The sequence below is a fragment of the Erythrolamprus reginae genome, chromosome 5, assembly GCF_031021105.1.
Source record: "Erythrolamprus reginae isolate rEryReg1 chromosome 5, rEryReg1.hap1, whole genome shotgun sequence".
NCBI classification, from domain to species: domain Eukaryota; kingdom Metazoa; phylum Chordata; class Lepidosauria; order Squamata; family Dipsadidae; genus Erythrolamprus; species Erythrolamprus reginae.
The window spans coordinates 66985312-67013211 of NC_091954.1; the positions used below are offsets into that span (position 1 = coordinate 66985312).

At 38.9% G+C, this 27900-nt stretch overlaps 1 protein-coding gene across 12 annotated transcripts in view; it reads left to right on the forward strand.

Moving 5' to 3' along the window:
• Nucleotides 1-27900, forward strand: part of LCOR (ligand dependent nuclear receptor corepressor) — a 109555-nt gene that overhangs the window by 19477 nt on the left and 62178 nt on the right. For all 12 annotated transcript variants that reach the window (XM_070752895.1, XM_070752894.1, XM_070752885.1 and 9 more), the window contains 3 exons: nt 6000-6065; nt 6475-6554; nt 24114-24246. Coding sequence is in view for 2 of the 12 variants with exons in the window: in XM_070752885.1 (XP_070608986.1) it covers nt 6000-6065; nt 6475-6554; nt 24114-24246 (279 nt within the window). In the remaining 10 variants the exon portion in view is untranslated. The remainder of the gene's footprint in view (nt 1-5999; nt 6066-6474; nt 6555-24113; nt 24247-27900) is intronic.

Consider the following 27900-nt stretch of genomic DNA (forward strand, 5'->3'; position numbering starts at 1 on the left):
CAGAGTGGGTCTTCTCTGGGTCCCGTCAAACAATGTCGCTTGGCGGGACCCAGGGGAAGAGCCTTCTCTGTGGCGGCCCCGGCCCTCTGGAACCAACTCCCCACAGAGATTAGAATTTCCCCCACCCTCCTTGCCTTTTGTAAGCTGCTTAAAACCCACCTCTGCCGCCAGGCATGGGGGAACTGAGATACACTTTGCCCCTAGGCCTTTACAATTTTATGCATGGTATGTCTGTATGTATGATTGGTTTTTATATAATGGCATTGGACCAGATTACCTCCGGAACCGCCTGCTACCGCACGAATCCCAGCGACCGATAAGGTCCCACAGAGTTGGCCTTCTCCGGGTCCCGTCGACTAAACAATGTTGTTTGGCGGGCCCCAGGGGAAGAGCCTTCTCTGTGGTGGCCCCGGCCCTCTGGAACCAACTCCCCCCGGAGATTAGAACTGCCCCCACCCTCCCTGTCTTTCGTAAACTACTCAAGACTCATTTCTACCGCCAGGCATGGGGGAGTTGACATATTCCTTCCCCCTAGGCCATTACAAGTTATGCATGGTATGTTTGTGTGTATGTTTGGTTTTATAATAGGGGTTTTTAGTTGTTTTTTATTATTGGATTGTACATGTTGTGTTTATTATTGTTGTTAGCCTCCCCGAGTCTGCGGAGAGTGGCAGCATACAAATCCAATAAATAATAATAATAATAATAATAATAATAATAATAATTATTATTATTATTATTATTATTATAGCAAAACTCTATAAAGCCCACATTTTGATTATAGTACTTTGCCTACTGATGAATAACTAATTTTCAAATAACGAATTTTTGGTGTTTCAAAGCATTATTAGTCTGTCAGGAAGAGTGTAAGGATTCTACTTGTACAAGGCTTCCTTGCATTGAGACTTTCTTCCCCAATTTGCCCTCTTTTCTTACCTTTATATTGTATTGCTACAGTACAGAATGTTATTGTTTTAAGCAAGTTTATAAAATAGTCACTTGTGACAAATAAGAAACAGGAGATGGATGTTTTTAATAAATTAAGATTTGTTGGTTTTCCTTGTCATGATGCTTATGTCAGTACTACTTGTGAATAGTCATAATTAATCAATTAACTGATGTTTCAGATTTCATTGTGATCATAGTGCTTTCAATCTGTTACTATCCTGCTTCGTGCATCTATGTAATTCATCTGGTTTTGTAAAACTTCAAAAACAATTATGCCATCCAAATAACAGAATATTCATAGTTCACAAAGGTACAACAACATAACTGTCCAGATTTAATGATTGTGGTGATAGAGAATCAACCAAAAATCAACATATAACTCTTCAAATTTATCATAATCCAATGTAATGTTTTTAAACTTATTATTGTGATTTGCAGATGCTAAAAACATCTGGAGGGTGTTTTGAGGGAAATAAATGAAGGAATGTTGTCTTTTCCTTCTCATCCATTTAAACAGGAAGAATTTAAGCATTCCTACAACGAATGGAGGGGACAGATATAGATAGATACACTGTAACAATATCTCCATCAATAAACTTAGTTCCATACATTTGATGAAAAGGATAGTCTTTATCTCTTTCCAAAACAACGTCAGAGAACTATTTTGATTTTAGGGAAGTGCATATTTTGTATAAACATACCGGTATATATTCTGTATAAGTTATGAAGAGACGGACATGAAGAAATGTTTAAAAATAACATATTCTGTAGTGTTGTAGTACCAACAGGAAAGCCTATTTCAGAGTATTTTCCTTGGGAATTGACATAGTTACAAGCTGTGTCTCCAGAAAAGACATATTAGATGCAGAGACTCTGATTGGAGAAAAGATTACTTGCTTAATGAAGACCCGAACCATAAAGACCTTTATATACTGTAGGTAATCGCCATAATTTTGGATCCTGCATATTGAATTGCTGCATAATAAAAGTTATTCTGCTGAACTGGCTATGACTGCTAACTGAACTTTGAACTAGATGTATTCTGCAGAATGTTGCCCCATAATCTCAAAGTTTCTGTCCGTGATGCTTCCAACTGTGTATTGTATAGCTGAGATAATCTAAGAATGCAAACCTTTCTTGATTAATCATGGCAAGTAAAAAACCTGTTAGATTTTCAAGTTAAGGAAAAGAACAACAATTAATCATAATGCTCACAATATCCTTGTGGAATATAACTGGAATTTTCAAGATTGTTTTAACTAAACGTGGCAATATCTAGCTTAGGAATGTCAAACGATTTCATTGAGGCTGTATCAGGGTTGTGTTTGACCTTGTGGGGCAACAGAGTAAATGTGGTCAGGGTGAGTATGGCCAACTCAGTGTCTTGAGGGTGCCTGTGTGGTCCAAGTGCTTTGCCAGAGAAAACGGGCTCTTGAGCTCCATTTTCAGCTGCGACAGCATCCTACAACCCTCTGTCAGCAAAAACAGCTCGGGAAAATCCGTGCAAGCCCTCCCAAGCTCCATTTTCGTTGGCAAAGGCACCGCTGGCCAGTCCTTCACTGTTTCCAGGGTAGCCCCATGGGCCAGATCTAAGCACCCCATTGAGATTGACACCTGTGATCTAGATAATCTGTTATAAAGTTTTTGATATATTTCTGTATATATTATAACTGTAAAATTAATCTGATTTTAAATCCATTAGATCAGTGTTTCCTAACCTTGGCAACTTGAAGATATCTGGACTTCAACTCCTAGAATTCCCCAGCCAGCGAATGCTGGCTGGGGAATTCTGGGAGTTGAAGTCCAGATATCTTCAAGTTGCCAAGGTTGGGAAACACTGCATTAGAGATACATATGGATTGCCAATATTCTGAGAAATCACCATTGTTGTTACAGTATGTCCTTGTTTCAATGAGTTCAGTACCACATACAGAAGGCAACTCTAACCTTAAATTCACAGACTTTCCCTCAGTTTCAGGGAATAGCCAACCATTATGGCATTGATATAGAAGTATTAAGAGAAGTAAAAATAAACATGTAAATATTTCAATATTACAATAAGATTTTTATATTTAATTTAAGATATCCCAGTTAAATAAAAGTTGTAGGAAGTGCTTTCAGACATAATAACCAAAATAACGTTTAACTTTTAAAAGTATGAATATAAATACGAATGTCTTTAAGAATACAGTTTTACTTTGCATTGGTCTCTCATGCTGGTTGATGTTTATAATAAAGATTTGATTTGATTTGATTGGCATTAATCCTTGAATTTTTTTAAAAATGTCTTAGTGAGTCTTCTGCAGTGAATTACCTATCTCTTGCAGTGGAACTCTTTTACTGAAAAAAATCAAGTATTGTTATTCGTGGTACTGTTTTTAAAATAGGAGATTATATAACTGTATTTCCTTGAAAACACCACCACCACCAAATACAGAAAATCCAAATTCATTGTGAAGTGGAAATAATAAAATGAAATTTTAGAGGAAGATTTAATACTATTCTATTTAGAAGTGGAAATGATCAAACATTCATGGGAATGAATAAAAGAGTCAAACAAAGGCAGCCATGTTGTTTCCTCTTGAAGTTAATAGGAATATATTACATCTCAATGCAAATGAGTAAAATATTATCAGTGGATAAAATCATATATCTTTTAGTTCCTAAAATGGTGATAGAGAAACCATATTAGCAATTTTTCATTAGCTCAACTCTTTCCAGTTTAATTGTTCCATGCACCCTTGTTTTTTATTTTGTCTCTTTCTATGTTAAACATAGCAAATCATATTATTTGATTAATTTGTTGCTATTTCTGATTTATTGGGTTGGGCTGCATAACTAAATCTAATAAATTATAATAGTACTAGATGTTTAAAATAATTTTTGAATATGTTCATCCTTGCTTGTTTGGCATTTTGTGTGACAAGTATTGCCTATAAGCTTTTCTGCTGTTGCTATGCAACTGTTAAATCTAATATTTAATATTAATATACACCAAGCGTCATTACCATTGGTAGAACAGTGAACAAAGCAAGCCAGATTGTATACTTTATATAATCCATTTCATAGACACTGTGAATGCTTATTTAGTTGCACAAAAATTCTTTATGATAGGAATTAATGACCATTATTTAAAAGATTTCTTTTTTAGAAACCATCCTGTATAGGTTAAATGTGCATGTTTTTAACATTTCACATTTTAGCTGCATTTACCTGCATATTTTAATAGGAAATCTTTAAGGTGTTGTAAGATTTCTTAAATTTTATTTCTTTTTCACTAGTCTAAATTCTGTCAGCATTTAGTTTTCTAAAAACATTTTTAATATACTTATTTATACTAGTATGTAATACACAAAGCATCAATTTTTCTGGACTATTTCTATTGTGAATTAGAGATGTGTCAGTTTCACTTAAAAGATAGAGCTCTTTTAAAATTAACTAAAACAAGGCTAAGACACCATCTGCATCACAAAATTTGGGTTTATTATCTGTATGTGTAAGGGTTCTTTTCAATTGTTTAATTTGTGTTTTATCTCACCTATACTTTTGCCATTTCTTCATAGTTTTGTCATTACATTATATAAATTCAAATCAATGGTGGGATTCAAAAATTTTTACTACCCAGTTCTATGGGCATGGCTTGGAGGGCATGATTTGGTGGGCATGGCAGGGGAAGGTTACTGAAAAATCCTCATTTCTTCCCGTTCAGGGGCAAGACCAGTCAAAGGTGGTATTTACCATTCTCCAAACTACTCAAAATTTCCGTTCATTTCTCCAGAACCTGCTGAAATTCACCTCTGATTAAAATGTGATTATGTTGTCAAATTTATTCCAGCACAGTTCTTTGACTATTTTAGTAAATACTTTAAGATGTTACGATGATGATGCTGTCCATTCAATCATGCTTGATTCTTGAAGGTTTTATGGACTAGCTGTGTCCAATATTCCAGTTATTTTATAATTTATATTTTATGCTCTGGTTGGTGTTGGCTTTAATGGTGTCTAGGCATCATGTTTTTTGAGTGGCCTCATTTTACTGCTGACAATTCTAAGCATAACTGCCTTTTCCAGTGGGTTTGATGGCTTGATATAGCTAAAATAAGTAAAGTGGAATTTGCGGTTTTACCTTCCAGCTATACACGTGGTTTTATGTGCTCTTGTACTTTTGGAATCTACTTGATTATTATGTCTCAAAATTTGCACTAGGACTCTTGTATTAAATGAGCATTGGACTTCTTCTGCATGCCAGAAGTAATTTTCTCTTCCAGAGTTAAATAGTCCATCACTCACTATGTAATATGGGTAAATAATTTATTCCTTGAATTATTTTATGTTGAAAACATTATGAAATTTCTGCTGTTCAGTTCAGATATTGTACAGCAAAAGTGTTTATGTGAAATATCTTTGTATATAAATGGTAAATAGATTCCTTCAGTAGAATTTGTGCTTGTTACAATGCAGTATATTTTCTATATCCCTTATATTCTGAGAAACTGATAAATTGGTATGCTGTTTCTTTAGCTGCAAGCCAAAAGTAATTATATTCACAAATTGGCATTAATTTTGGGGGAGGGGGAGGTGTAACATTTAAAATAGGCACTCTCGACATTGTAAAAAAATGTAAATACCTCAGTAATAATTAAGCATCTACAGAGTAAACACATTCCATATCTGGCTTCAGATGAACCACAGTGGCTTTTCCTTTTCAAATAACTTGTAAAGCTTAAAAGTAGACTGGGAAATGAATACATTTTTCAATTCATAATTTGAAGTGAGTACCTATTTTTAATGTTGGAATCATTTAATTGAATTATATTGAAATAGAACTTTTTTCAGTTTTTAAACTGTTTTGCTTCATTTTCACTATATAATTGTGTCTCTCTGTGTGCATGTTTTAACTGACATTGATGGGAGTGATCAAGAAATATAGAATACATAATAAAAGCATATTCAGATTTATTTGAATAATAGATAATGTAGAATTGTCAATATTCTGGCACTGATATATATATATAATTTGAGGAAATTAAACATTCTTTCTTTAATTTTAGGATTTGAAAGTATTCTAGAAGGGCTGTTTGGAGCTGAATTATTAAAAGATCTGAATTTTTTTAAAGGTATTATATATACAGTATATTTATATATATATATATATTGCCTTGATCTGCATCTTTAATGACAAACTCAACCTCTGCTCTGTCTCTAGAAAATGTATGTTACCGTGGTGATTTGTGCTTTTCCTCCCTCCCCCAGGCAGTGCTCACAGTTAGTTTCATATTGGCTAAAATTACTAATGAGCATAACTGGCAGTGGTTTTGGTGTTGCTTAGGAAAATTAGCTTTGTGTGTAGGCGAAAATTATACTTTTGTAACATTGTGGAAATGAAAAGCATGGTAGCATTCAAACTAGCATTGCTCATATAGCATCAAGCGTCTTATAAAACGGGTAGGGAATTAGAAATGAATTTTAACCATTCAAAAGTTGCATCTTTATAGATGTGAAATAACTTTTTCTTCTTATTCACAGACTTTGAACCTGGAGGTGTCTCTGATTGGTCTTTTGATGAAAATTGTCTTTTCTGCTGTTTGAGAAGAGAAAAAGTGAAGGTAACAATGCAATAAAAATAAACTTTGGCAAAGATTTGGGATTTCATTTAGCTTTGTTTTTGGCAAAACGTAATCAGAAGGTGGTTCTGCTGCTCCTTATTCACTTCAAAGCAGGAGAATATTGAACAAAGTATGCAATATTGACTGCGTGAAGTGGTTCCCCCCCCCTCGATTTGCTTTCATTTTTAAAATTATCTGTAGTGATACAAGACAATTGTATTCTTATTGTGCCTGAGAATGCAGATGACACTAAATGTTTTGTGGTTAGTAGCTGTGAGGTGCAATATGTAAAGTACAGATGAAGTGCACAGCTCTCACTGCAATTGTTATAGAAAGCGTTCTACCTGTGCTTGCACTCCGTGGAGATCCTTTTTCCATGGTGATACCTTTTAACCGTATATAGTATGCCATACGATTATTTCATGACTTAAAAAGAAGGCTACATCTGTTGGTCCTTCCCAATAGATGCAGCTTTATCCCCCCGTCCTGCAATATTAAAATTATCTTTTCAAATGTTTTTTTAGATAAGAAAAGAGTAGCTATACTACTTAAAGCCAGACTGCCTAATACATATAAAATTATAATTCTGTTCTTTGTTTTCTTGATGTACTGACAGATGTACTACGTTTTATTTTATTCTCATTATCTTTATACATTATACTCTTATAAGATACTACATTTGTTGGAGTGATTGTTGCATTTCTGTTGTATTTCATTCATACAATGTAAAAGCCTCTACTGGGTTTTTAAAAAATCATAATTACAGTAGGGAGTAGAGCTATAAAGGTCAACAAGAATTTCATGGCAAATGATGCAAGAAATGTCAGTAAATGATTTTAAGTGTAGGAATTGGTTAGATTTTGACAAGTTGTTTATATTTTCTATATATTTTAAATTTGTCTCTTCAGAGTAATTGATACTGAATATGGCAGATATTTAGCACATCTGCAGATTTGAACCAGCATTGTCTTCTTATTTTTGATGTTGTTGAACTACAATTCCTAGTATTTCTTTCCATTGACTAAGATTGCTAGGAGATATTTCAATAATATATCAAGGACTATTAGTATTGATCTTACTGAAATCACTGAGATTTGTTTATTTGATCACTAGATCTATATATTACCTTAACTCCAAAATTAGGATATGTTTTGTGTTTAGAATTTATGTTAAATAGCATAATGTAAATGACCCACCTCAATACATAATTCCATACCCTTTTTTGGTAATTTTTTAAATAGTTAAAATATTTACAGCCATAATATGTTGCACTGGTATAAGAACTAATTAGACTTTTCAAAAATACAATGTTTAGGAGGAATAGGGGCTGTATTAATAGAAAAGCAGCTACTTTGAATGTAGACAAAACTAACAAACCAAAAAACACCTAATAGGGAATATAGTTATGTGCAAAAGTTTTGAGCATCCCAGATCAAATGAATGTTTCAGTGAATTTTGAGTAAACAGAAGCTGATATAATCTTTATATGGCTACAAACTGAAACCTCAGCAAAGCCTTTGATACGGTTCCACATAAAGAGCTGATAGATAAGTTAGTGAAGATTGGACTTAATTCCTGGATAGTTCAGTGGATTTGCAGCTGGCTGAAGCGTAGATATCAGAGGGTTGTTGTTAATGTTGAGTATTCTGAGCAGAATCTGGTTACAAGCGGTGTGCCACAAGCTTCTGTTCTGAGTCCTTTTCTTTTTAATATCTTTGTGAGTGACATACGGGAAGGTTTGGTAGGGAAGGTTTACCTATTGGCCGATGACTCTAAAGTGTGCAATAGGGTTGATATTCCTGGAGGCGTCTGTAATATGGCAAATGATTTAGCTTTACTAGATAAGTGGTCAAAGCAAAGGAAACTGCAGTTAATGTTTGCAAATGTAAAATAATGCACTTGGGGAAAAGGAATCCTGAATTTGAGTATTGTATTGGCAGTTCTGTGCTAGCATAAATTTCAGAAGAGAATGATTTAGAGGTAGTGATTTCTGACAGTCTCAAAATGGGTGAACAGTGCAGTCAGTTGGTAGGGAAAGCAAGTAGAATGCTTGGCTGCATAGCTAGAGGTATAACGAGCAGGAAGAGGGAGATTGTGATCCCGCTGTATAAAGCGCTGGTGAGATCATATTTGGAATATTGTGTTCAGTTCTGGAGACCTCACCTACAAAAAGATATTGATAAAATTGAACAGGTCCAAAGACCGGCTACAAAATGGTGGAAAGTCTTAAGCATAAAACTTATCAGGAAAGACTTAATGAACTCAATCTGTGTAGTCTGGAGGACAGAAGGGAAAGGGAGGACATGATCGAAACATTTAAATATGTTAAAGGATTAAATAAGGTTCAGTAGGGAAGTGTTTTTAATAGGAAAGTGAACACAAGAACAAGGGGACACAATCTGAGGTTAGTTGGGGGAAAGATTAGAAGTAACGTGAGAAAATATTATTTTACTGAAAGAGTAGTAGATGCTTGGAACAAACTTTCAGCAGACGTGGTTGGTAAATCCACAGTAACTGAATTTAAACATGCCTGGGATAAATATATATCCATCGTAAGAGAAAATACAGCAAATAGTATAAGGGCAGACTAGATGGACCATGAGGTCTTTTTCTGCCATCAATCTTCTATGTTTCTATTGTTGTCCAGCTAGTTGAGTTCTATAGGGAAATATGGAGAAAATTGTAAGAGGAAGAATAGATTGACTATTAGCTGGCTATAGAAATCCCTCTAAAGATCTGCCAAAGCAAAATACTGACTGAAAGATTTTCCAAACTTTGGTATCAGTCTTATTCTTGGTACGTGCTGGGTTCCGCTTGTTTCCCAAAACATTGGTGGGGTCTGAGTTGCAGAATCAGGAACTGATACGCCACGTTCCTTTCTTGGGGCAAGAAATTTCAAAATGTCCGGGCTGCCCATAGTAAAATCACAGTCCCCCTCCCCGCCATCCATCTGTCTGTGTTACGGTAGGTCTTCATTTGCCTTTGGTGCTAGGTCTGGTGTGGTTGCAGGCTCATGACCCTCATATTGTACGGTCGCAAAACTTTATTTCATCCCCCAGCCTGCAATTTGTTGATCATACGTGTCAAATCTATGTAGGCACAGTGCAGAGATCTTCCGACATTTTGCTGTCAACTGACTTATTGGATTTTGCTGATGTCTTCAGTGAGGCAGAGGCAAATCAGTTGCCCCCGCACCAGCCTATGACTGCCTGATTGATCTTCCAAATGCGCTGTTTCCTGTCAGGCATATCTACTCCATGTCGGAACAAGAATTGGTGGCATTAAAAGACTTTATCAACAAGAATTCCGGTTCCAGTTGGGGCAGCAGGAGGGAGCTTGAAGATGCTGCTCCACCGGACTATGGTTTAACACCTTAATTTTTAGATAGTTTCGAATTGGGTGAGTCAGCCTTTTGACAATGTTCGGTTGAGGAGGAGCGACGGCTGTGTTTACGCTATTTGGGGCTTCGTTATGGGCGATTTTAGATGATTTAGACGACTTAGAAGAAAAACATACTGAGGGATCAGCTGTAAGGCGGAAGATGGCGACTGCTTTTACGAGCTGCCCCCGTCATCGCCTTTGCCTCTGTTTTTGAGAGATTGCCTGGACTGAGGGGAACAGAGAGGAGAGGAGGAGTGACGGCTGTATTACCAGGGGCTTCGTTCCGGGCGTTTTTTAGATGATTTAGACGATTTAGGCGACCTAGAAATAAAACGCAATAAAATCAGCTGTAAGGCGGAAGATGGTGGCCGTTTTGTAAGAGCTGCCCCCGCCGTCACCTAGACTGAGGGAAACTGAAAGACCAGTATTGAACCACTGAGCAAATACTAGAATTAATACCTGGAACGAAGGCGACTGACAAGCTGAACGGGCGGTAACCGGGTGAAGTAGAAGCGTGGTTAATGACAGCAAGCCAGTGGAAACGACATGGAGGGACCGTGCTGATTAAGATCTGAAGCAGTTTGGTGACCGAGTGGCCCTGGGATCTGGCTGGTGAGAGCGGGCAGACCTGGGGCGCTGACTGGAAAAGCTGCCTGTGCCGGAAGATCTGCTGGTTGGAGAGGCCCGGGCTGACCATTTAGGAGGAGGACGATGACCGGCAGTATGGGGGCCATCTTGAGAACATGCGAAAAACCAGGAGATCCGAGATGCCGTCCTGCGAGAACAGCTGGCGTTGAAGGATCTTCTATGGAACTCAAGACCCAACTTGCGAAGACCAAGTTCCCTCTGCGATGTCAGTGCCTGAAGAAAGGGGAGATCGATGCCAAGGAGATGGAGGTGATAACAACGGGGGAAATAAAACTATGGGGTGGAGACTGAGGTGAACCACCACCCCCTCTATGGACTCCTATAAGGGTGGACAATCTCTTTCTTACACCCCTAGAAGAATCTATTGCCCCCTTATATATGAACTGACGATCCAGCTGTTTTTATAGACATTGTTACTGGGCTGACCCCAATAGAACTGATGCATTTGCACTTATTAATTAGCATTTTTAAACGTAATTTATTCGATCCTATGTATATTTTTGTAATTTTGTATTTTATTATTGTACTCACATTTAATATTTTACACTATTAACTGATCCTAATTTATATTATTGTCTCAGTTTAATTTTATAATTGACTGGTTAACCTTTTTAAATTAATTAATTAATTTTTAGTGTTTATATATTTTAAAACTAATTTATTGGGGGGGTAATTTTAGTGATGGATATTTGGGATCGGATGGAAGGTATGTATGAAATGAATTGAATGAATGATTGGGTTAACTTGCAGGATGGACGGGATGGGTGGGATTATAATATGGATGAGGTAAATGGAAATTGTAATTTTTATGATATGAATGAGTGGGGTGGGTGGGATGGTATGTATGGGAACAATGGGGATAGTATGAATATAGAATCTAGCCTACCTGGCGGTAGAGAGACAGAAGGGATGGGGGTATCTATCTCCGGGGTGACAGAGGGCCAGATTATTCCGGTCCTGCTGGCGAGAGGTAGATATGGTGGGAGTCATGGGGGGACTCTGGAGGAAAAAGAGATCGCTGCTTAATAGCGATCCCTTGTTCTGGTTCCATAAGCTCTACCCGGGGTCCTGGTGACGAGTGTAATCCGGGCCCCGGACTCAAGCTGCTGCTGCTCAATACCAGATCGGTAGTAAACAAAGCTCTTCTCATCCGGGATTTGATCCTGGATGAGGAGGCCGATCTGGCATGTGTGACTGAAACCTGGCTGGGCCCGGAAGGAGGAATTCCTCTCTCGGAAACATGCCCAGCCGGGTTTCAGGTATGGCATCAGCCTCGACCCCAGGGAAGGGGGGGGGAGGAGTGGCTATTGTAGCCAAGGAGAACCTTTGCCTGCATAGACTTGTTGCCCCTGTGATTGCGGGCTGTGAGTCCCTCCTTGTGAAGTTGGACTTAGGGGTTCAGGTGGGCTTATTACTCACGTATCTGCTTCCCAGCTGCGTGTCAACAGCCCTGCCTGTGCTGCTCGAGGAGGTGGCTGGGTTGGCGGTGGAGTTGCCTGGACGTATTGTCCTGGGGGACTTCAATCTGCTGTCACTTGGCGGTTCCTCTGGAATAGCACAGGAGTTCATGGCCATCATGACAACCATGGACCTGACTCAAGTAGTTCAGGGTCCAACTCATGAAGGGACACACACACCCGACTTAGTATTCTTCTCGGAGCATTTGAGTAATGGTCTGAGACTAAGGGGCTTAGAAACATTGCCTTTGTCATGGTCAGACCATTTTCTACTGCGGCTTGATTTCCTGGCTCCAATCCTCCCCCGCAGGGAGGCGGAACCGATTAGGAGGTTCCGCCCCAGACGCCTGATGGACCCAGAGGGCTTTCATAGGGTGCTTGGGGTTTTACCAGATTCACTCGTCCACAGCTCGGCGGAGTCTCTTGCTGAGGCCTGGAACAAGGCTGCAGCAGAGGCTCTTGACCGAATTGCACCATTGTGATCTCTCTGTGGCACTAGACTCCGTAGAGTTCCATGATTCAACGAGAAGCTCTGGGAGTTGAAATGCCAGAAGAGATGTCTAGAGAAGCAATGGAGAAAGAGTAAGTCCGAATCTGATCAAACACTTGTAAGAGCTTTTATTAAGACCTACAAAGTGGCGCTCAAGGCGGTAAGATGCGTGTACCATGCCGCCTTGATTTCATAAGCAGAATCCTGTTCGGCTGCTGGATGACATCATCCAAGGGCATGGGGTGAGGTATCCTCAGTATGCCGATGATACCCAGTTATACATCTCCACCCCATGTCCAGTCAACAAAGCAGTGGATGTGCCGGTGCCTGAAGCCGGTGGGGTCTGGATGGGTGTCAACAAGCTCAAACTCAACCCAAATAAGACGGAGTGGCTGTGGGTCTTGCCTCCCAAGGACAATTCCATCTGTCCATCCATTACCCTGGGGGGGGAATTATTGACCCCCCCAGAGAGGGTTTGCAACTTGGGCGTCCTCCTCGATCCACCAGGTTCGCCTGGTGCACCAGTTGCATCCCTATTTGGACAGGGAGTCATTGCTCACAGTCGCTCATGCCCTCATCACCCCGAGGTTCGATTACTGCAACGCTCTCTACATGGGGCTATTTTTGAAAAGTGTTCGGAAACTTCAGATAATGCAGAATGCGGCTGCGAGAGCCATCGTGGGGCTTCCCAGATTCGCCCACATTTCTACAACACTCCGTGGCCTGCACTGGCTGTCGATCAGTTTCCGGTCACAATTCAAAGTGTTGGTTATGACCTTTAAAGCCCTACATGGCATTGGACCAGAGTACCTCTGGAATCGCCTGCTACCACACAAATCCCAGCAACCGATAAGGTCCCACAGAGTTGGCCTTCTCCGGGTCCTGTCGACTAAACAATGTTGTTTGGCGGGCCCCAGGGGAAGAGCTTTCTCTGTGGAGGCCCCGGCCCTCTGGAATCAACTCCCCCCCAGAGATTAGAACTGCCCCCACCCTCCTTGCCTTTTGTAAATTACTCAAGACCCACCTGTATCGCCAGGCATGGGGGAACTGAGACACCTCCCCCAGGCTTTTATATTTTATGTTTGGTATGTATGTGTTGTTTGGTTTTAAATGATGGGGTTTTATATGTTTTTTCCCCTTTTAATATTAGATTTGTTCACTGTAGCATTGTTTTTATTGTTGTGAGTCACCCCGAGTCTTTGGAGAGGGGCGGCATACAAATCTAATAAATTATTATTATTATTATTATTATTATTATTATTATTATTATTAAGAATTTGGCCCAGTTGCACCTGTCTGCCCTGGTCGTTTTTGCTAAGAAAAAGTTGGGAGAGTTGCATCTATGTTGCAACTATAGAAAACTCAAGCCATAACGGTACGCAACAGATACCCTTTGCCACTCATCCTGGAACTGATGGAGAGGCTTTGGTCGGCGACTATTTTCACCAAACTGGATCTGTGAGGTGCTTACAGTTTGGTACGGATATGTTAGGGGAATGAATCGAAGACAGCATTTGGGATGTGGTATGGCCATTTCAAATATACAGTCATGCTTTTCGGGTTACCCAATGCTCCGGCCTTTTTTCCAGCATTTTATGAAGGACATCTTAAGGGATCTGTTGGACCAGTTTGTCATTGTTTACCTGGATGACATTTTGATTTACTCCCCCTCCTGGAAGTTCCACAACCAGCATCTCTGCCAAATATTGCAGTGTCTGTGGGAACATCACCTCTATGCCAAGTTGGTGAAATCTCAATTCTACCAGACTACCATCAAGTTTCTGGATCACCGCATTTCTCCATAAGGCATAGCCATGAATCCTGGCAAGGTCGAGGCTGTGAGAACATGGCAGTCCCCTCACAGAGTCAAAAGATGTCCAGCGTCTCCTAAACTATTATCGGTTGTTTATTCTGACATTTGCCACATTGACCACGCTCCTTACCTGGCTACTTCAGAAAAAAGTTGTATTCCAATGGGGCAATCCCCAAACAGCAGGTGTTCCAGGCCTTAAAGGAGGCCTTTATGCAGGAGCCCATACTGAAACATCCAGATTCCAACCAACCATTTGTAGTGGAGGCGGATGCCTCGAATATCGCTATTGGAGCCGTGTTGCTGCATACTCATGTGGATGAAGGTCCATTGTTCCCATGCACATTCTCACAAACTCAACCCATCCAAACATGATTATACCATCTGGGAAAAAAGAACTGCTAACCCTAAAAACCGCTTTTGAGACATGGCGACATAATTTGGAAGGGGCTCGACATCAGATCGAGGTCTGCACTGATCATAAAAACCTGGAGTACTTGCAGAACAGCAAGAAAGTTGAACCACCACCAGATTCACTGGTCCTTTTTCTTTGTCCGATTTTATTTCCGAACAGCCCGAGTATGCCCGCATCGTGGAACCACTGCCATCTTGACCAATTCTCCCCGTAGAGTCATTCGTGGATGTCCAGAATCCCCTAGATCTGCAAGGACTGATTCGGGAGGCCTAGTGGCAAGATGGGTTCGCAGAGCAACGGAAGCGGGAGATAGGACCAGAATCCCCTTGGACTTAGTCTGATCCATTTCAGGAAAAAAGAGTTTTTGATGGAGCTCCAGACAGTGCACCAACTAGTAAAACGTCAGCTGAATCAGGTCAAGGAGGACTTGAAGAGGTTTGCAGACCATTCCTGGCGAGCTGCACCAGCCATGACGGTAGGGATCATGTCTGCTTGTCCATGAAGTACCTCCCCTTTGACCTATCGAGTCTGGTTTGATCACTGGTTCCTGAGCCCATTCCCAGTGGAAGCGGTCATTCTGCTGCATGACCTCCGTCTGGCCTAGCATCCAAGATGCCTCGCCAGAGCCTGAGATTGCCGGCATCAGAGACTCCCAAAGACTGAAGAACTGGTTTCAATACCTGGTGGCATGGGAGGGGCATGAGCCAGAGGAGTTCACGTGGGAGGATGCCACGTCATTCCATGCTCCTGAATTGGTCCAGGTGAAAGGGCCCTGTGGTGAGGGATAGTGTTGTGGCCCATTCATGTCCTGTGCAAATAGTATTGGACCCAGAGGACTCAGAAACAGTGAAGGCGCAATATAGGCGTCCTGTGTTCCTGGCACCTGAGACTGACAGCGAAGAGGAGGTCGTGTCAGAGGCTGAAGAGCAACCAGGGCCTTCTGCACTCCTGAGATGAGTGACTCAGGAGAAGAGGAGGAGCCTCTTCTTGATGCTAGGATTCACAGGGCCTCTAGGAGCCATGAGTGGTTACTCAAGAGAAAGCTTCCTTGTAAGTAGCACTGCTGTCTACTGGGCCACGCCCTCAGGGTATTTAAGGGGGAGTTGCACACACTTCGGTGCAGAGAACAATGTAGTTTGTTTCAGAAATCTTGTTTCGTCTTCTGTCTTTGGCTTGTGTTTTAAAAGAACCACAATCTTGGCTGCAGTAATTAGCTCTGGGCTTCCAGCCAACCTCTGTAAATCTACGATACTGAACTTGTCTTCAATCTAGAAATTACAGTCATGTTTACTTATTCTTAGGACTCTGGCAAGCTGATAAGACTTTATAATCAATGTGGTGACACTTTTGCTAGATTTTACCTTCTTTCCTAAAAGACCCAAAACTGCATAAGACTTGTAAATAGTAAAACCTTTAGGATTTAATCCAATGGTCTACATCTTATTTTGGTGGGCTCGATGCTGGGCCAGAACAGTGATGTAGCTGGCATATCAGTCAAAGCAGATAGAACACATTGCTGAGAAATCAGAAAGAGATTTGGATCAAAAAGAGATCTACTCCTGGTAGAATATAATTCTATTCTGGTCAGGCAGATAAACTACCTATCAACCCTTCCAGTTAAACCAGATTGGGCACATGATCAAATGAGATAATTCTACTTTATTGTAGAGCAATATCAAAGGAACCTTGCAAGTCTGGAAGTACAAATCTCCCACTGTGGTTTTTTTACCAGCCTACCCAATGATGTGGGTCCTTCCTAAGTTTCTTTCTCTGATTGTTAAGCAACTCTTGGCTTCTCTTCCTCTTATCTGATCATTCCTTGGGCAGAATCTTTTCCTGTCATCCCACATGTCACGGTAAAATAATACATCACAAAAAGCATCTTTGCCTTTCTGGTTTCAGTTTCAATTTATTATTTCTAACCCAGACGATTACTGATTGCAGGAGTAATTGTAGTTGTAGCCACATCATTTTTTTGGATAGATCATAGACATATATTTGTGTGGTTCTTGGTGCTCTGTGAATTTGGTTGTTATGCAGGTGTTTCATTGCCAAATTAAGTAATATCATCAGTGCTAGATGGGAGGGGGTTTGCTCTTATTTTATATATTAGTGGCTTGCCCTGTCAATGTTGGTGGAAGTGGTCTTGGTGATTGTTTGATTAGGCTATTGTTTACTGTTAGCTTCTTTGTCTAAGTTGATGATTCCTTGATTGGGATATTTTTTTTCCTTCTTAATTGTTGATGTGTTAATCTTGGTGTAAATCTCTGCTCATTTTGGTATTAATGCTGATGAGTAGATGTTTTGATCATTTTGTTTCCTTTTTGACTTTTTGAATGTTGTGTAGATTTTTAAAAAAAATCTCTGGGCCTGTTGTTGGCCAATTTAGATATTTATTTATTGTATTTATTTATTTTATTTATTGGATTTGTATGCCGCCCCTCTCCGGAGATAAGTGTCAGGCTTCCAGGAATTCTCTAGGATTTTGGACTTGGTTTGTTCCTAGGTCTCACAATTTCCCAGTTGAAACAATGGTTAAGTCTGTCCATATGCTGTGAAATTAAGAAATGATTCCTTAATTTCCTTAATTAAAAAGCCTTCATATTGGGGAGCAGCTATGTTCAAGTGAAGACACGGATATCTGCTTGAGAGATGGGAAAGGAACCACTGCAAAGTTGAAGGTGACAAGCAACAGGGAGAAAGCAGAACTACTTAAATCATTTTTGCAACTATTTTTACACAAAGGGAAAAAATAGTCCAACCTATCAAAAGCAACACCACAAAAAACAGATTAGCACAAGTTAAAATAGGGAACAATGATAAGTGAGCATCTATCTACTCTAGATGAGTTCAAATCACCAGGACCCGATGGATTACATCTCAAGGTTCTGAAAGAACTGGCAGATGAGATCTCAGAACCACATATTTCAAAGATCCTGGAGCACTGGAGAACTGCCAGAGGACTGGAAAAGAGCTAATGTAGTTCCCATCTTTAAAAAAAGATGCAAATATAGATCCAGGAAACTACAGACATATCAGCCTGACCTCAATACCAGCGAAGATTCTGAAAAAGATAAGCAATGAATCAGCAAACCTAGAGGCAAAAATAATAATAACCAAAAGCCAACATGGCTTTGTCAAAAACAGATAATGCCAAACTAATCTCATTGCATTCTTTGACAAAGTGACAAAATTAGTGGATCAGAAGAATTATTATGTTCTAGTACCGAGGCCCTCAGGAATCAATTGCAGAGCATAGATAATAAAAGGTTTACTATGTATAATTGTATGTATGTATGTATGCATGTATGTATGTATGTGTAAGGAAAGTTTTTTGAATGAATGAAAACCATTTAAAAGTCTTTTACCAAAATTAGCAGAGGGTTTTTCAGCTAGCAAAAGTCCCAGAAAAAGAGAGAAGCACAAATAATAATTACCCAGCTGGAAATAATCAGAAGCACAGAGGCATTGGAGTAATCTTTGAAGTTCAGAGTCCTCCTTAAAGCCAAAAATGTTCTTTCAAATGCAAGACAATGATCATGAAACTAGAAGCCAGAATAATCCATTGTTCTCTGTACTGGGGTGTGGCTTTACTCATTCCTAAATACTCTGAGGGTGTGACCTATTACCCAGCAGTACTACTCATGAGTGACTCTTATCCTAGCCACCATTCAAGCCTCTTAGATGCCCTTCACACTCTGGCAGCCAGAAGAAGTTACTCCTCTTCCCGAGTCACTTAAGACAGGAAGTGTTGATGCATTCCTGACAGAGAGTGCTGATTCATTCCTGACAGGAAGTGCAGCAGACCCTGGCTGTTGTTCTGACCTTCACCCCTCATTACTTTTACCGTCACTCTCAGGTGTCAGGAATACAGGACGCCTGCCTCACCCCTCCACAGTCTCTTCTTCCTCTAAGTCCATGATTATTTGTGCAGGACTCGAGTGAACCACAACAGGAATACTATTGATATAATTTACATTGACTTCAGTAAGACATTTGATAAAGTAGACCATAACCTACTACTAGATAAAATAGAAAAATATAGATTAGACAGAAACACCACCAGATGGATTCATAACTGGTTGACCAACCACACTCAATATGTAGTTCTCAATGGAGCTGCATCTACATGGAGGTAAGTATGCAGTGGGGTGCCCCAAAGCTCTGTTTTAGGCCCAGTACTCTTCAACATCTTCATCAATGTTTTGGATGAGGGGACAGATGGGGAACTCATCACATTTACAAACAGCACCAAGCTCGCAGGAATAGCCAACGCCTATCTGGAAGATAGGCTTAAGATACAGAAGGATCTTGGCAGATTTGAACATGGGTGCTATCTAACAAAATGAAATCAATGGTGAAAAAAGTAAGTTTCTGCATTTAGGCAAGAAAACCAAAATACACAGTTAGAGTATATGTCGTACCTCGTTCTATAGTAGTAACTGAGGGAGAGATCTTCGTATCCTAGTTGACAACCATTTAAATATGAACCAGCAATGTGCAGCATCTGCCAAAAAAATTAACACAGTTCTAGGCTGCATAAAAAGAAGGATAGAATCAAAACCACATTAAGTGTTAATATCACTTTTAATGCTTTGGTAAGGCTACACTTGGAATACTGCATCCAGGTGTGGTTGCCATGATGTAAAAAAGATGTGGACACTCTAGAAAGAGTGCAGGGAAGAGCAAAAAAGATGATTAGGGGATTGGAGGCTAAAACATGAAAAACGGTTGCAGGAACTGGGGTATGTCTAGCTTAATGAAAAAAAGGACTAGGAGTGACATGATAGCAGTGTTCCAATACCTCAGGGATTGCCACAAGAAAAGGGAATCAAGCTATTCTCCAAAGCACCTGAGGGCAGGACAAGAAGCAATGGGTGGAAACTAATCAAGGAGAGAAGCAACCTAGAACTAAGGAGATATTTCCTGATAGAACAATTAATCAGTGAAACAACTCCGAGTCTTCAGAGAGGGGCGGCATACAAATCTAATAAACTGAATTGAATTTAATTGAACTTGCCTCCAGAAGTTGTGAATACTCCAATACTAGATATTTTAAAGAAGATATTGGATAACCATTTGTTTGAAGTGGTGTAGGGTTTCCTGCCTAAGCAGGGGGTTGAACTAGAAGACCTCCAAGGTCCTGTCTATCTCTGTTATTCTATTCTGTATCCCCAAATCTGGTATGAAAATGCATTTAGAGGTAAAAAACAGCAGAAGAACCATGTTCTTTCTGTTGGTTTTTCAGACAATGATCTGTCAAGCTGACAAAAGAATTGCAACCCTGTATTCTACTTTGAAATGGGTCAGAATGATATGCTTCTTATTGCTTGCTTGATTTGATTTCAATGCTGCCCTTCTCCACAGACCGGGGGGGGGGGGGCTTACAGCAGGAACAATAAATAAGAAATCCATTAATTAAAACAATCTAAATTTTATCTAAACCCACAATTATAAAAAACAACCATTCACATTCATTCTATTTATGGTCATGGCCGGAGCAGAGTACCCATGCACAACGGCCCTAAATCTGCCGACAGAGATGAGTTTTCAAAGACTTACGAAAGGCCAGAGGGATACGAATCTCAGGGGGGAGTTGATTCCAAAGGCCCAGGGCTGCCACAGAGAAGGCTTTACCCCTAGGCGCTGCCAGGCGACATTGCCTAGCTGATGGGAACTGGAGAAGGCCAACTCTGTGGGACCAGACTGTTTGCAGTTTACAGGCTACTATAATTGCTCATATTCGAATGATCTAGGCAAGCTTCTTAAGATGTCCCAAAAAATCTTTATTTATCCATCTTTCTCTCTGGCACACTTTTTTGTGTATCTAACCCTAGTATTTAATACATTTATAAATCCCTGCCTGTTTTAGCATTGTTGATTTTCTTTAAATTGGATTCCCAACACTATTCATTATTAATCTTCCAGGCACTTAATAGTCCTCTGCATTTTATATGATCTGTACAGTAGTTTTTGTACCTTTGATACTTCTCTTGTAAAATTCAGAAATGTAATGTGATGAATGATATCTTTGAATTAAGTTGAATCATTACATTATATTTCATTTGTTTTGTCTCGGTCTTCAGTAAATATTTATATTTTGTAATTTTAATAGATTAATTTACTGCTGATTAATGAAGAGAAAGGGTATGTTAGATGTGGTCATTTCTTTAAAGGAGCAGATTTATCATTTGCAATATCTTAAATCTAACTTAATTTATTTAATCATTTGATTTTTTTATCCCGCCTTTATTTTATAAATAACTCATCGGAGCAAACTTTCATAACATTATTTCCTCCTCCTATTTTCCCCACAACAACCCTTTGAAGTAGGTTGAGCTGAAAGAGCACATTGCCCCCCAAAAACTCAGCTATCTTTCATTCCTAAAATGGGACTGAAACTCATAGTCTCTTGGTTTCTAGGCCATCCCCATTCTTTTTGTTCTTCCTTGAAAATTAGGCATTAACTATGGCTACAGGCCATAGTTTGTCAGCTGCACAAATTGGCCTTTTCAAACGTTCTGTCCATTGCTAGACATTCTGTAGATAGAAAGCTGCAATAAATTTAACTAAAATATTTTCTTAAATTCAAATGTGTTCTGTCTGGGTCCCTTCAGAGGCAAACACCAACCCAAAAAGAGAAGCCAGACACACTGGTAAAAATCAAAGGCAGTTTATAGAATTCAAAGCAAACACAGGTAACAGAAAATGTCCTTACAAACAGGAACACGCTGAAACTTCAAAGATGTTTCACGAAGGCCATGAAGTAAAACAGGATTCTTGCTGTCAAAAACAACGCTGGAGATAACAAACATACGCCTCCCCCAAGTCTTCCAGTCTTCTAGGCCACAAGCCAAGATCAGAGACGCCGAGAAGCAAAGCAGGTTCACAGAACTTCCAGTTGATAATGCTCCACATGGCTGAAAGGGCTTGCCTGCCTTTTAAACCCTGCTGAGGAGAACCACACCCAAACCCAGCTGTTGCCAATTCAGTGATGCCAATACCTTTCTAATTGGTCCGTCTCTGAGCTGCACGTCGCTGTCTCATGTCAATTATAGCCTGTGCTTCCTCATCCAATGAGGCCAGGCTACTGGCTGGGGAGAGGCCCCCCCAGGGCTCTCAGGCTGCTCCCCCTCATCCTCTTCCTGACTTTCCTCTCCCCCGTCTGCCTGGTCCTCCCCCTCCTGTTCACTGTCCTCCTCCTCCGGGCCTGGATCCAGCAGAGACGCAGGTGGTCCCTGAGCAGCCTCAGGCTGAATCACAACAAAATGTAAATTAGAAATGAATCTCGTTGTGCACTTAGGTTGGATTTTCAGATAATTTTTCCACAGTTGCAATAGAATCTGGACTAATGAGTAATTTCAACCTTGACTGAAGGTATCAGGACATTAACATGCATGATAAGCATGTAATATTAACATAGTACTTCTTGAAGTTTCCCTAGGTTATTTTGTTTTCTCTAGATCATGATTACAAGAAGTGCAGCCTGAGAGGATGTCCAGTGCAGACTGCAATGCCATTTCACACTCCGCTAAACTCCCCTCCCCATTTTTTTGGTACCATCTTGTGAAAACCAAGCAGCTTTTTAAAGTCAAAGTAGTACTTTAATTCAGTTGTTTAGAAATAGGAGGAGGTACCTCTCTTTAGGACAAGAAGCAATTAGTGGGAAATTATCTGGAACTAAGAAATTTCCTGACATTAAGGACTGTTAAGCTGGGAACAGTTGCCTCCTGGAGTTAGAGGTAGTCCATCTACACGGGTTTTCAAGAAAAGATTGAACAACCATTTGTCTGAGATAGAATTAGGACTCATGCCTTGGACAAGTAGGGGGTGGACCACCCAGATCCTGTACAACCCTATGATTCTATGATTTATCAGGCTGCTTTGATCACAGCAAAGTCTTCATCACAAGAAATATTATTTTTAAGATCTTCCTATCCCTAGATTAAAAAAGAGCTGCCTCAATTTTTTATTGTTTAAGAAAGAAAAACAAATATACAAGAAAAAATACAAATCTACAGTAGCTTTGGAATTTTGGATGGCAGCAAATTATTTAAAAATAAAATGAAAACTAATCAGAATAGTTCACTGTTGCAGTGTGGCCACTTACATGTGGTACAATTACTGGAGAGACTTCCAAACAATGGAAATTGTGCATCTCTAACCTGTATCTTGATATCAGAGGTTGGAAGAAGAAGGGAAAAAAGTCAAAATAATTTATTGAAGCAAAACTGTAAGTTTAAATAAATGGAGATTTATCAGTGAAGATGAACCAGTGTTCTCTCTAATTTTTTTTTGGGGTGGGCGGAAAAGTTTAGTGTCTGAGTGACAGTCCCTTTGGGACTGGGCGACACAGAAATAATAATAAAATTTCCCTCTCGGCTTCTGGGCAGGTTTGGAAAACTCTGAGTTGATGATGATTTTTAAGTGAGCGATTGCTCACTGCTCAGCTTAGAGGGAACTATGTATACTACCACTCTCCTGTACGGTATCTTAACTGGCATTGCATTATTTTATTTATTAGATTTTTATTCCATCTTTATTACTTTATAAATAACTCAAGGTAGCAAACCTACATTATACTCTTTCCTCCACCTGTATTTCCACACAATAATCCTGTAAAATGGATTAAGTTGAAAGTGTCTTGCCCAAAGACATCCAGTTGGTTTCATGCGTAAATTCACAGTCTCCTGATTTCTATGTCAGCATCTTAATCCCTATGCCAAACCAGCTCTCTGTGTTACAGTGTAGTGTAGTTATAGTATTTTTCACTTTTATGACGATCATAGCGCCCCCCCATGGTCACGTGATCCAAATTCAGACACTTAACAACTGGCTCATATTTATAATGGTTGCAGGGTCATGTGATCACCTTTTGGAACCTTTTGAGAAGCAAAGTCAACGGGGAAGCCAGATTTACTTAACAATCAGTGACTTTGGTTTTCAGAAGGTCCCAAATGGTAATCATATGACTTAACTGTGGCAAGAAAGATCATAAAATGGGGTAAAAGTTCCTTAACATGTGGGCTCAATTGTGGTCTTGTTCAAGAACACCGATAGGATGGAAATGGAATGGAATAGAATAAATGATGTTATGATCTGGTCTGCATTCTGCCTTAGTGTCACAGGTTGCCCATCCTCGATTTTAGAGATAGTTTTAGAACACCTTCATCTAGAAATTAGTAAGTTGATAGAAGTTGTGTAGTAAGTAACACAGTAACACAATCAAACTGTGAAACTGGTATGTATTCTTGCATAATAAATGCTTGACTATGTGAATAGTATTGCAATTGTTTTATTAAATTTAACAATGAGAAATGGTATTTTGTTTTTATTCTTTTGTTAAATGTTTTCACAGGAACATTTCATCAGTCTGGATGATCCAACATTGGAAGTTGGGCATCACGCTCTGCTTAAACAAGAGCAAACAAAGATCACTTGGTTTGAGAGGCAAGCAGAAGAATTCCTCCATGAAGTCTTTTATCGAAAAGGTTGGACTTAATAAAAAAAAAGAAATATTTAATATATTGGTCCAATTTATTAATTTTTAATATTTATTTTGCAATAGTAAATATTTGCCTCCTCTCCTCTGCTTATAAATTGCCAGTGCTATCTCAGTAGTCTCCCTTGTCCCCATGTTTTTCAGTTTCTTCCCTTTTGCCTCTTTCTTTCCTCACCTTTCTGCACTAATGACCCAATGTAGCATATTTCATTGACCTGCACATTCTGCGATCTTCCAAGCCTTCCTTCCTTCCTTCCTTCCTTCCTTCCTTCCTTCCTTCCTTCCTTCCTTCCTTCCTTCCTTCCTTCCTTCCTTCCTTCCTTCCTCCCTCCCTCCCTCCCTCCCTCCCTCCCTCCCTCCATTTATTTATTTATTTAATATCTCCTATTTTGCATACCAAAATGTTTCACCTGCTTTGTTTTCTGAAAAAACAAGCAAAGTAATTCTTGGTTAATGTCCACTCATACAGTGACCAATCAGAGTTACAACAGCACTGAATGAAGAGGACTTATGGGTCCTCATAGTTAAAGCTGTTGCAGCATTCTCATGGTCACATGATTGTGATTTGTATTTTCAGTAAACGGCTTGTAAGTACAACTTTACAGCATCCCACTTTCAGATGACTGCCATGTGCAACCTTTACTGAGGGCTTCCAACAAGCATAGTCAATGGGGAAACTGTCAGGAGGTTCCAAATGGCAATGTTATGACCACAGGATTCTGCGACTGCCTCGTTAGGATTGTCTAACGACAGCAACTAGAACTGCTGCAGCCACCATCATAAATTGGCACAGTCACATGACAGTGCACCTTATGACTGTTTTGTTTAGTGAGCCAGTTTCCAGTCACAATTGCCATTAGTTACCAAGGATTACTCTTATTTTCAAATTCTGCTTATTATAATGTGAAAGGTTGAAATATATACTATTTTTAAGAGCCATCTTTCTTGTTTTCTGATAAACTCCTAGTAGTATATTCAAGCCTTTAACAGGATACGGTGAAACCTGTTTTTGTTGCTGTTTTTGTTGCTGTGTTTTTATCATGTATATCTTTTCATGTTTGTTTATTTAACTGTAACTTTGTTGTACAGAGTTGAAATTCATAAATATATATATAAAAACAGTAAACAACAAAATACTGAAAATAATGGGATTGATAAATGATCGATTTGGCAAAATTGTGATGTAAACTTGTCTATCAGGTAGCAGCATTAATGAATGATACTCTCAAATGTTGTTAAGAACCAAAAATAATTTGTAGGATTACAAGCACCATATTTTTCAGAGTATAAGATGCACTAGAGTATAAGACGCACCTTAGTTTTTGGGGAGGAAAATAGGGAAAAGATTCTGCTTACCAGGTATTCATCTGGCTAGCGTCCTTAGTCTGGTCATCTTCAGCACATTATTTTATCCCCTGGTTAGGTCTTTTAAAAAAGCTTTATTTGGAGAGAGTAACCATGAAAGAGCTTGCAAGCCAGTAAGAGCTAGGTACATAATTAGCACCTGGAAAGAAATATTCAGAGCAAGTAGAGCAGTGGAAAAAACTCTGCAAAGATTTAGGGCTTGGAAAACATTCTTCACAGAGAGTAACAATGAAAGAGCTTGCAAGCCGGTAAGAGCTGGGAACATTGTTAGCACCTGGTTAGGGCTGGAAAGAAACTTATTCGGAGCAAGTTAGAGAAATGGGGGGGAAAACCCTGTAAAGACTTAGTGCGTGGAAAACATTCTCCACAGAGAGAAACAATGAAGGAGCCTGCAAGGTAAGAGCTAGGAAGATCCTTAACAGCTAGTTAGGGCTGAAAAAAAGCTACATTCAGAGTATAAGACACACCTAAATTATCAACTTCTTTTAGGAAGAGAAAAGGTGCCTCTTATACTCCGAAAAATACGATAGTCCTTGACTTACAAGTATAATGGAGACCAAAGTTTCTATCATATATCATGATGGTCATAGGTCGAGGCGCTTTGTAAATCACCCAATTTTATGTCATTTTTTATGGCAGTCATTAAGTGAATGTGATTTTTTTTTCTATTTTCAAACCCAATTTATGAGCACAAAACTCTAATCAGACCTTTCTTTCAATTACATATATCAGACTTGTAAAAATTAATTTTAAATCCAATTAACTCATTAAATTTAAGTCACTCCCTCCAGCTTATCCTCATAAAATAAAATATTTCTTCTCTGGGATGTCTATCAAGTCTCTTTTAATCAAAGAATTCTCAACCTTGATAATATCCATGAAGAAAATGCTCCAAATTTGCCCTCTTGAGAGTTGGACATGACTGGACAGGGAAACCTTTACCTTGTTTCTTTTTTTCTTTTTTTTTATCAATTTTTTTATTATTTTTCATAAAAACAAACAAATACATACAAACAATAAACATAAAGTGGGGGTGTATTTCCCCCGCTTCTTATGAAAGTATACATTCAAATATAGAAAAAGAATACATAATTAAATATATGTTAACTATTATAGAAAAAAAAAGTTAATAAATTTGAGTTAAAGTTTTACAAATCTTAATGTGAGTGTTAGGTAGGGTTAGTATAACATAATTACCAAAAAATACCTTTAATATAATCCTAATTACTATAGTAAAATAGTGTCAAACCTTCAATCCAAACAGTAAAACTAAATTCAACTATTATACATCGAAGATCTTGGTATGTTGCTTATACTTATACATACACTACTATATCATAATCGTCAAAAAGTCCTTTTAAACTAATATTAATATTATTATCACCTAGGTAAAAACTAATACAAAAAAACAACAACTAAAGATATATCTTATTTTTTCTTATCTATCCATTTATAAACATTGTTCCATGTTTCATAAAATTTAGTATCCTCTTGATCGTTTAATCTTCTTGTCATCATATCCATTTCAGCGCAATCTAATATTTTAGCTATGACCTCTTCTTCCTTGGGGATTTCCTCCCCTTTCCAATTTTGCGCATATATTATTCTAGCCGCAGTTAATATGTGTATAATTAAATAAAAAATTTCTTTCTTGTAGGTCTGATTTGTGACACCTATTTCTTTTAATATTTTTTCAATCATCTTCCAATATATTTTTGCTTTACCACATGTCCACCATTGATGATAATAAGTTCCTATATCCTTCTTACATTTCCAGCATATTGGGGATGTTTTGGGAAACATTTTTGCTATCCTATTTGGTGGGAGATGCCATCTATAAAACATTTTGATTTGATTTTCTTTTAGGGAAACTGATTTAGTCATTTTCCAATTATTAATCCACACTTTCTCCCATGTGTCTATATCTATTTCCTTGCCAATATTTCTGCACCATCTTATCATAGTATCTTTTAAAGTCAACTCTATATTTTTATGAGCGATAAGTAATTTATATATTTTCCCTATCATTTTTGTTGAATTAGTGGTAATTAAAGTAGTTAAACCTTTACCTTGTTTCAAGTGTGCTGAGAGGGTAGTGTTTAAACCATCATAAGAAGATTGGTATTAGACTTGTATTCCAAAGTTACAGTTAAATCCTTTACATTGTCATATATTTGAGAAATTGTCTCACGATGTGTAGAAGTTTCCAGGCCCTTTTGATTAAATAATATCATTTATTGCCGTGACGGCAAACCTATGGCACCTATGCCGCAAGTGG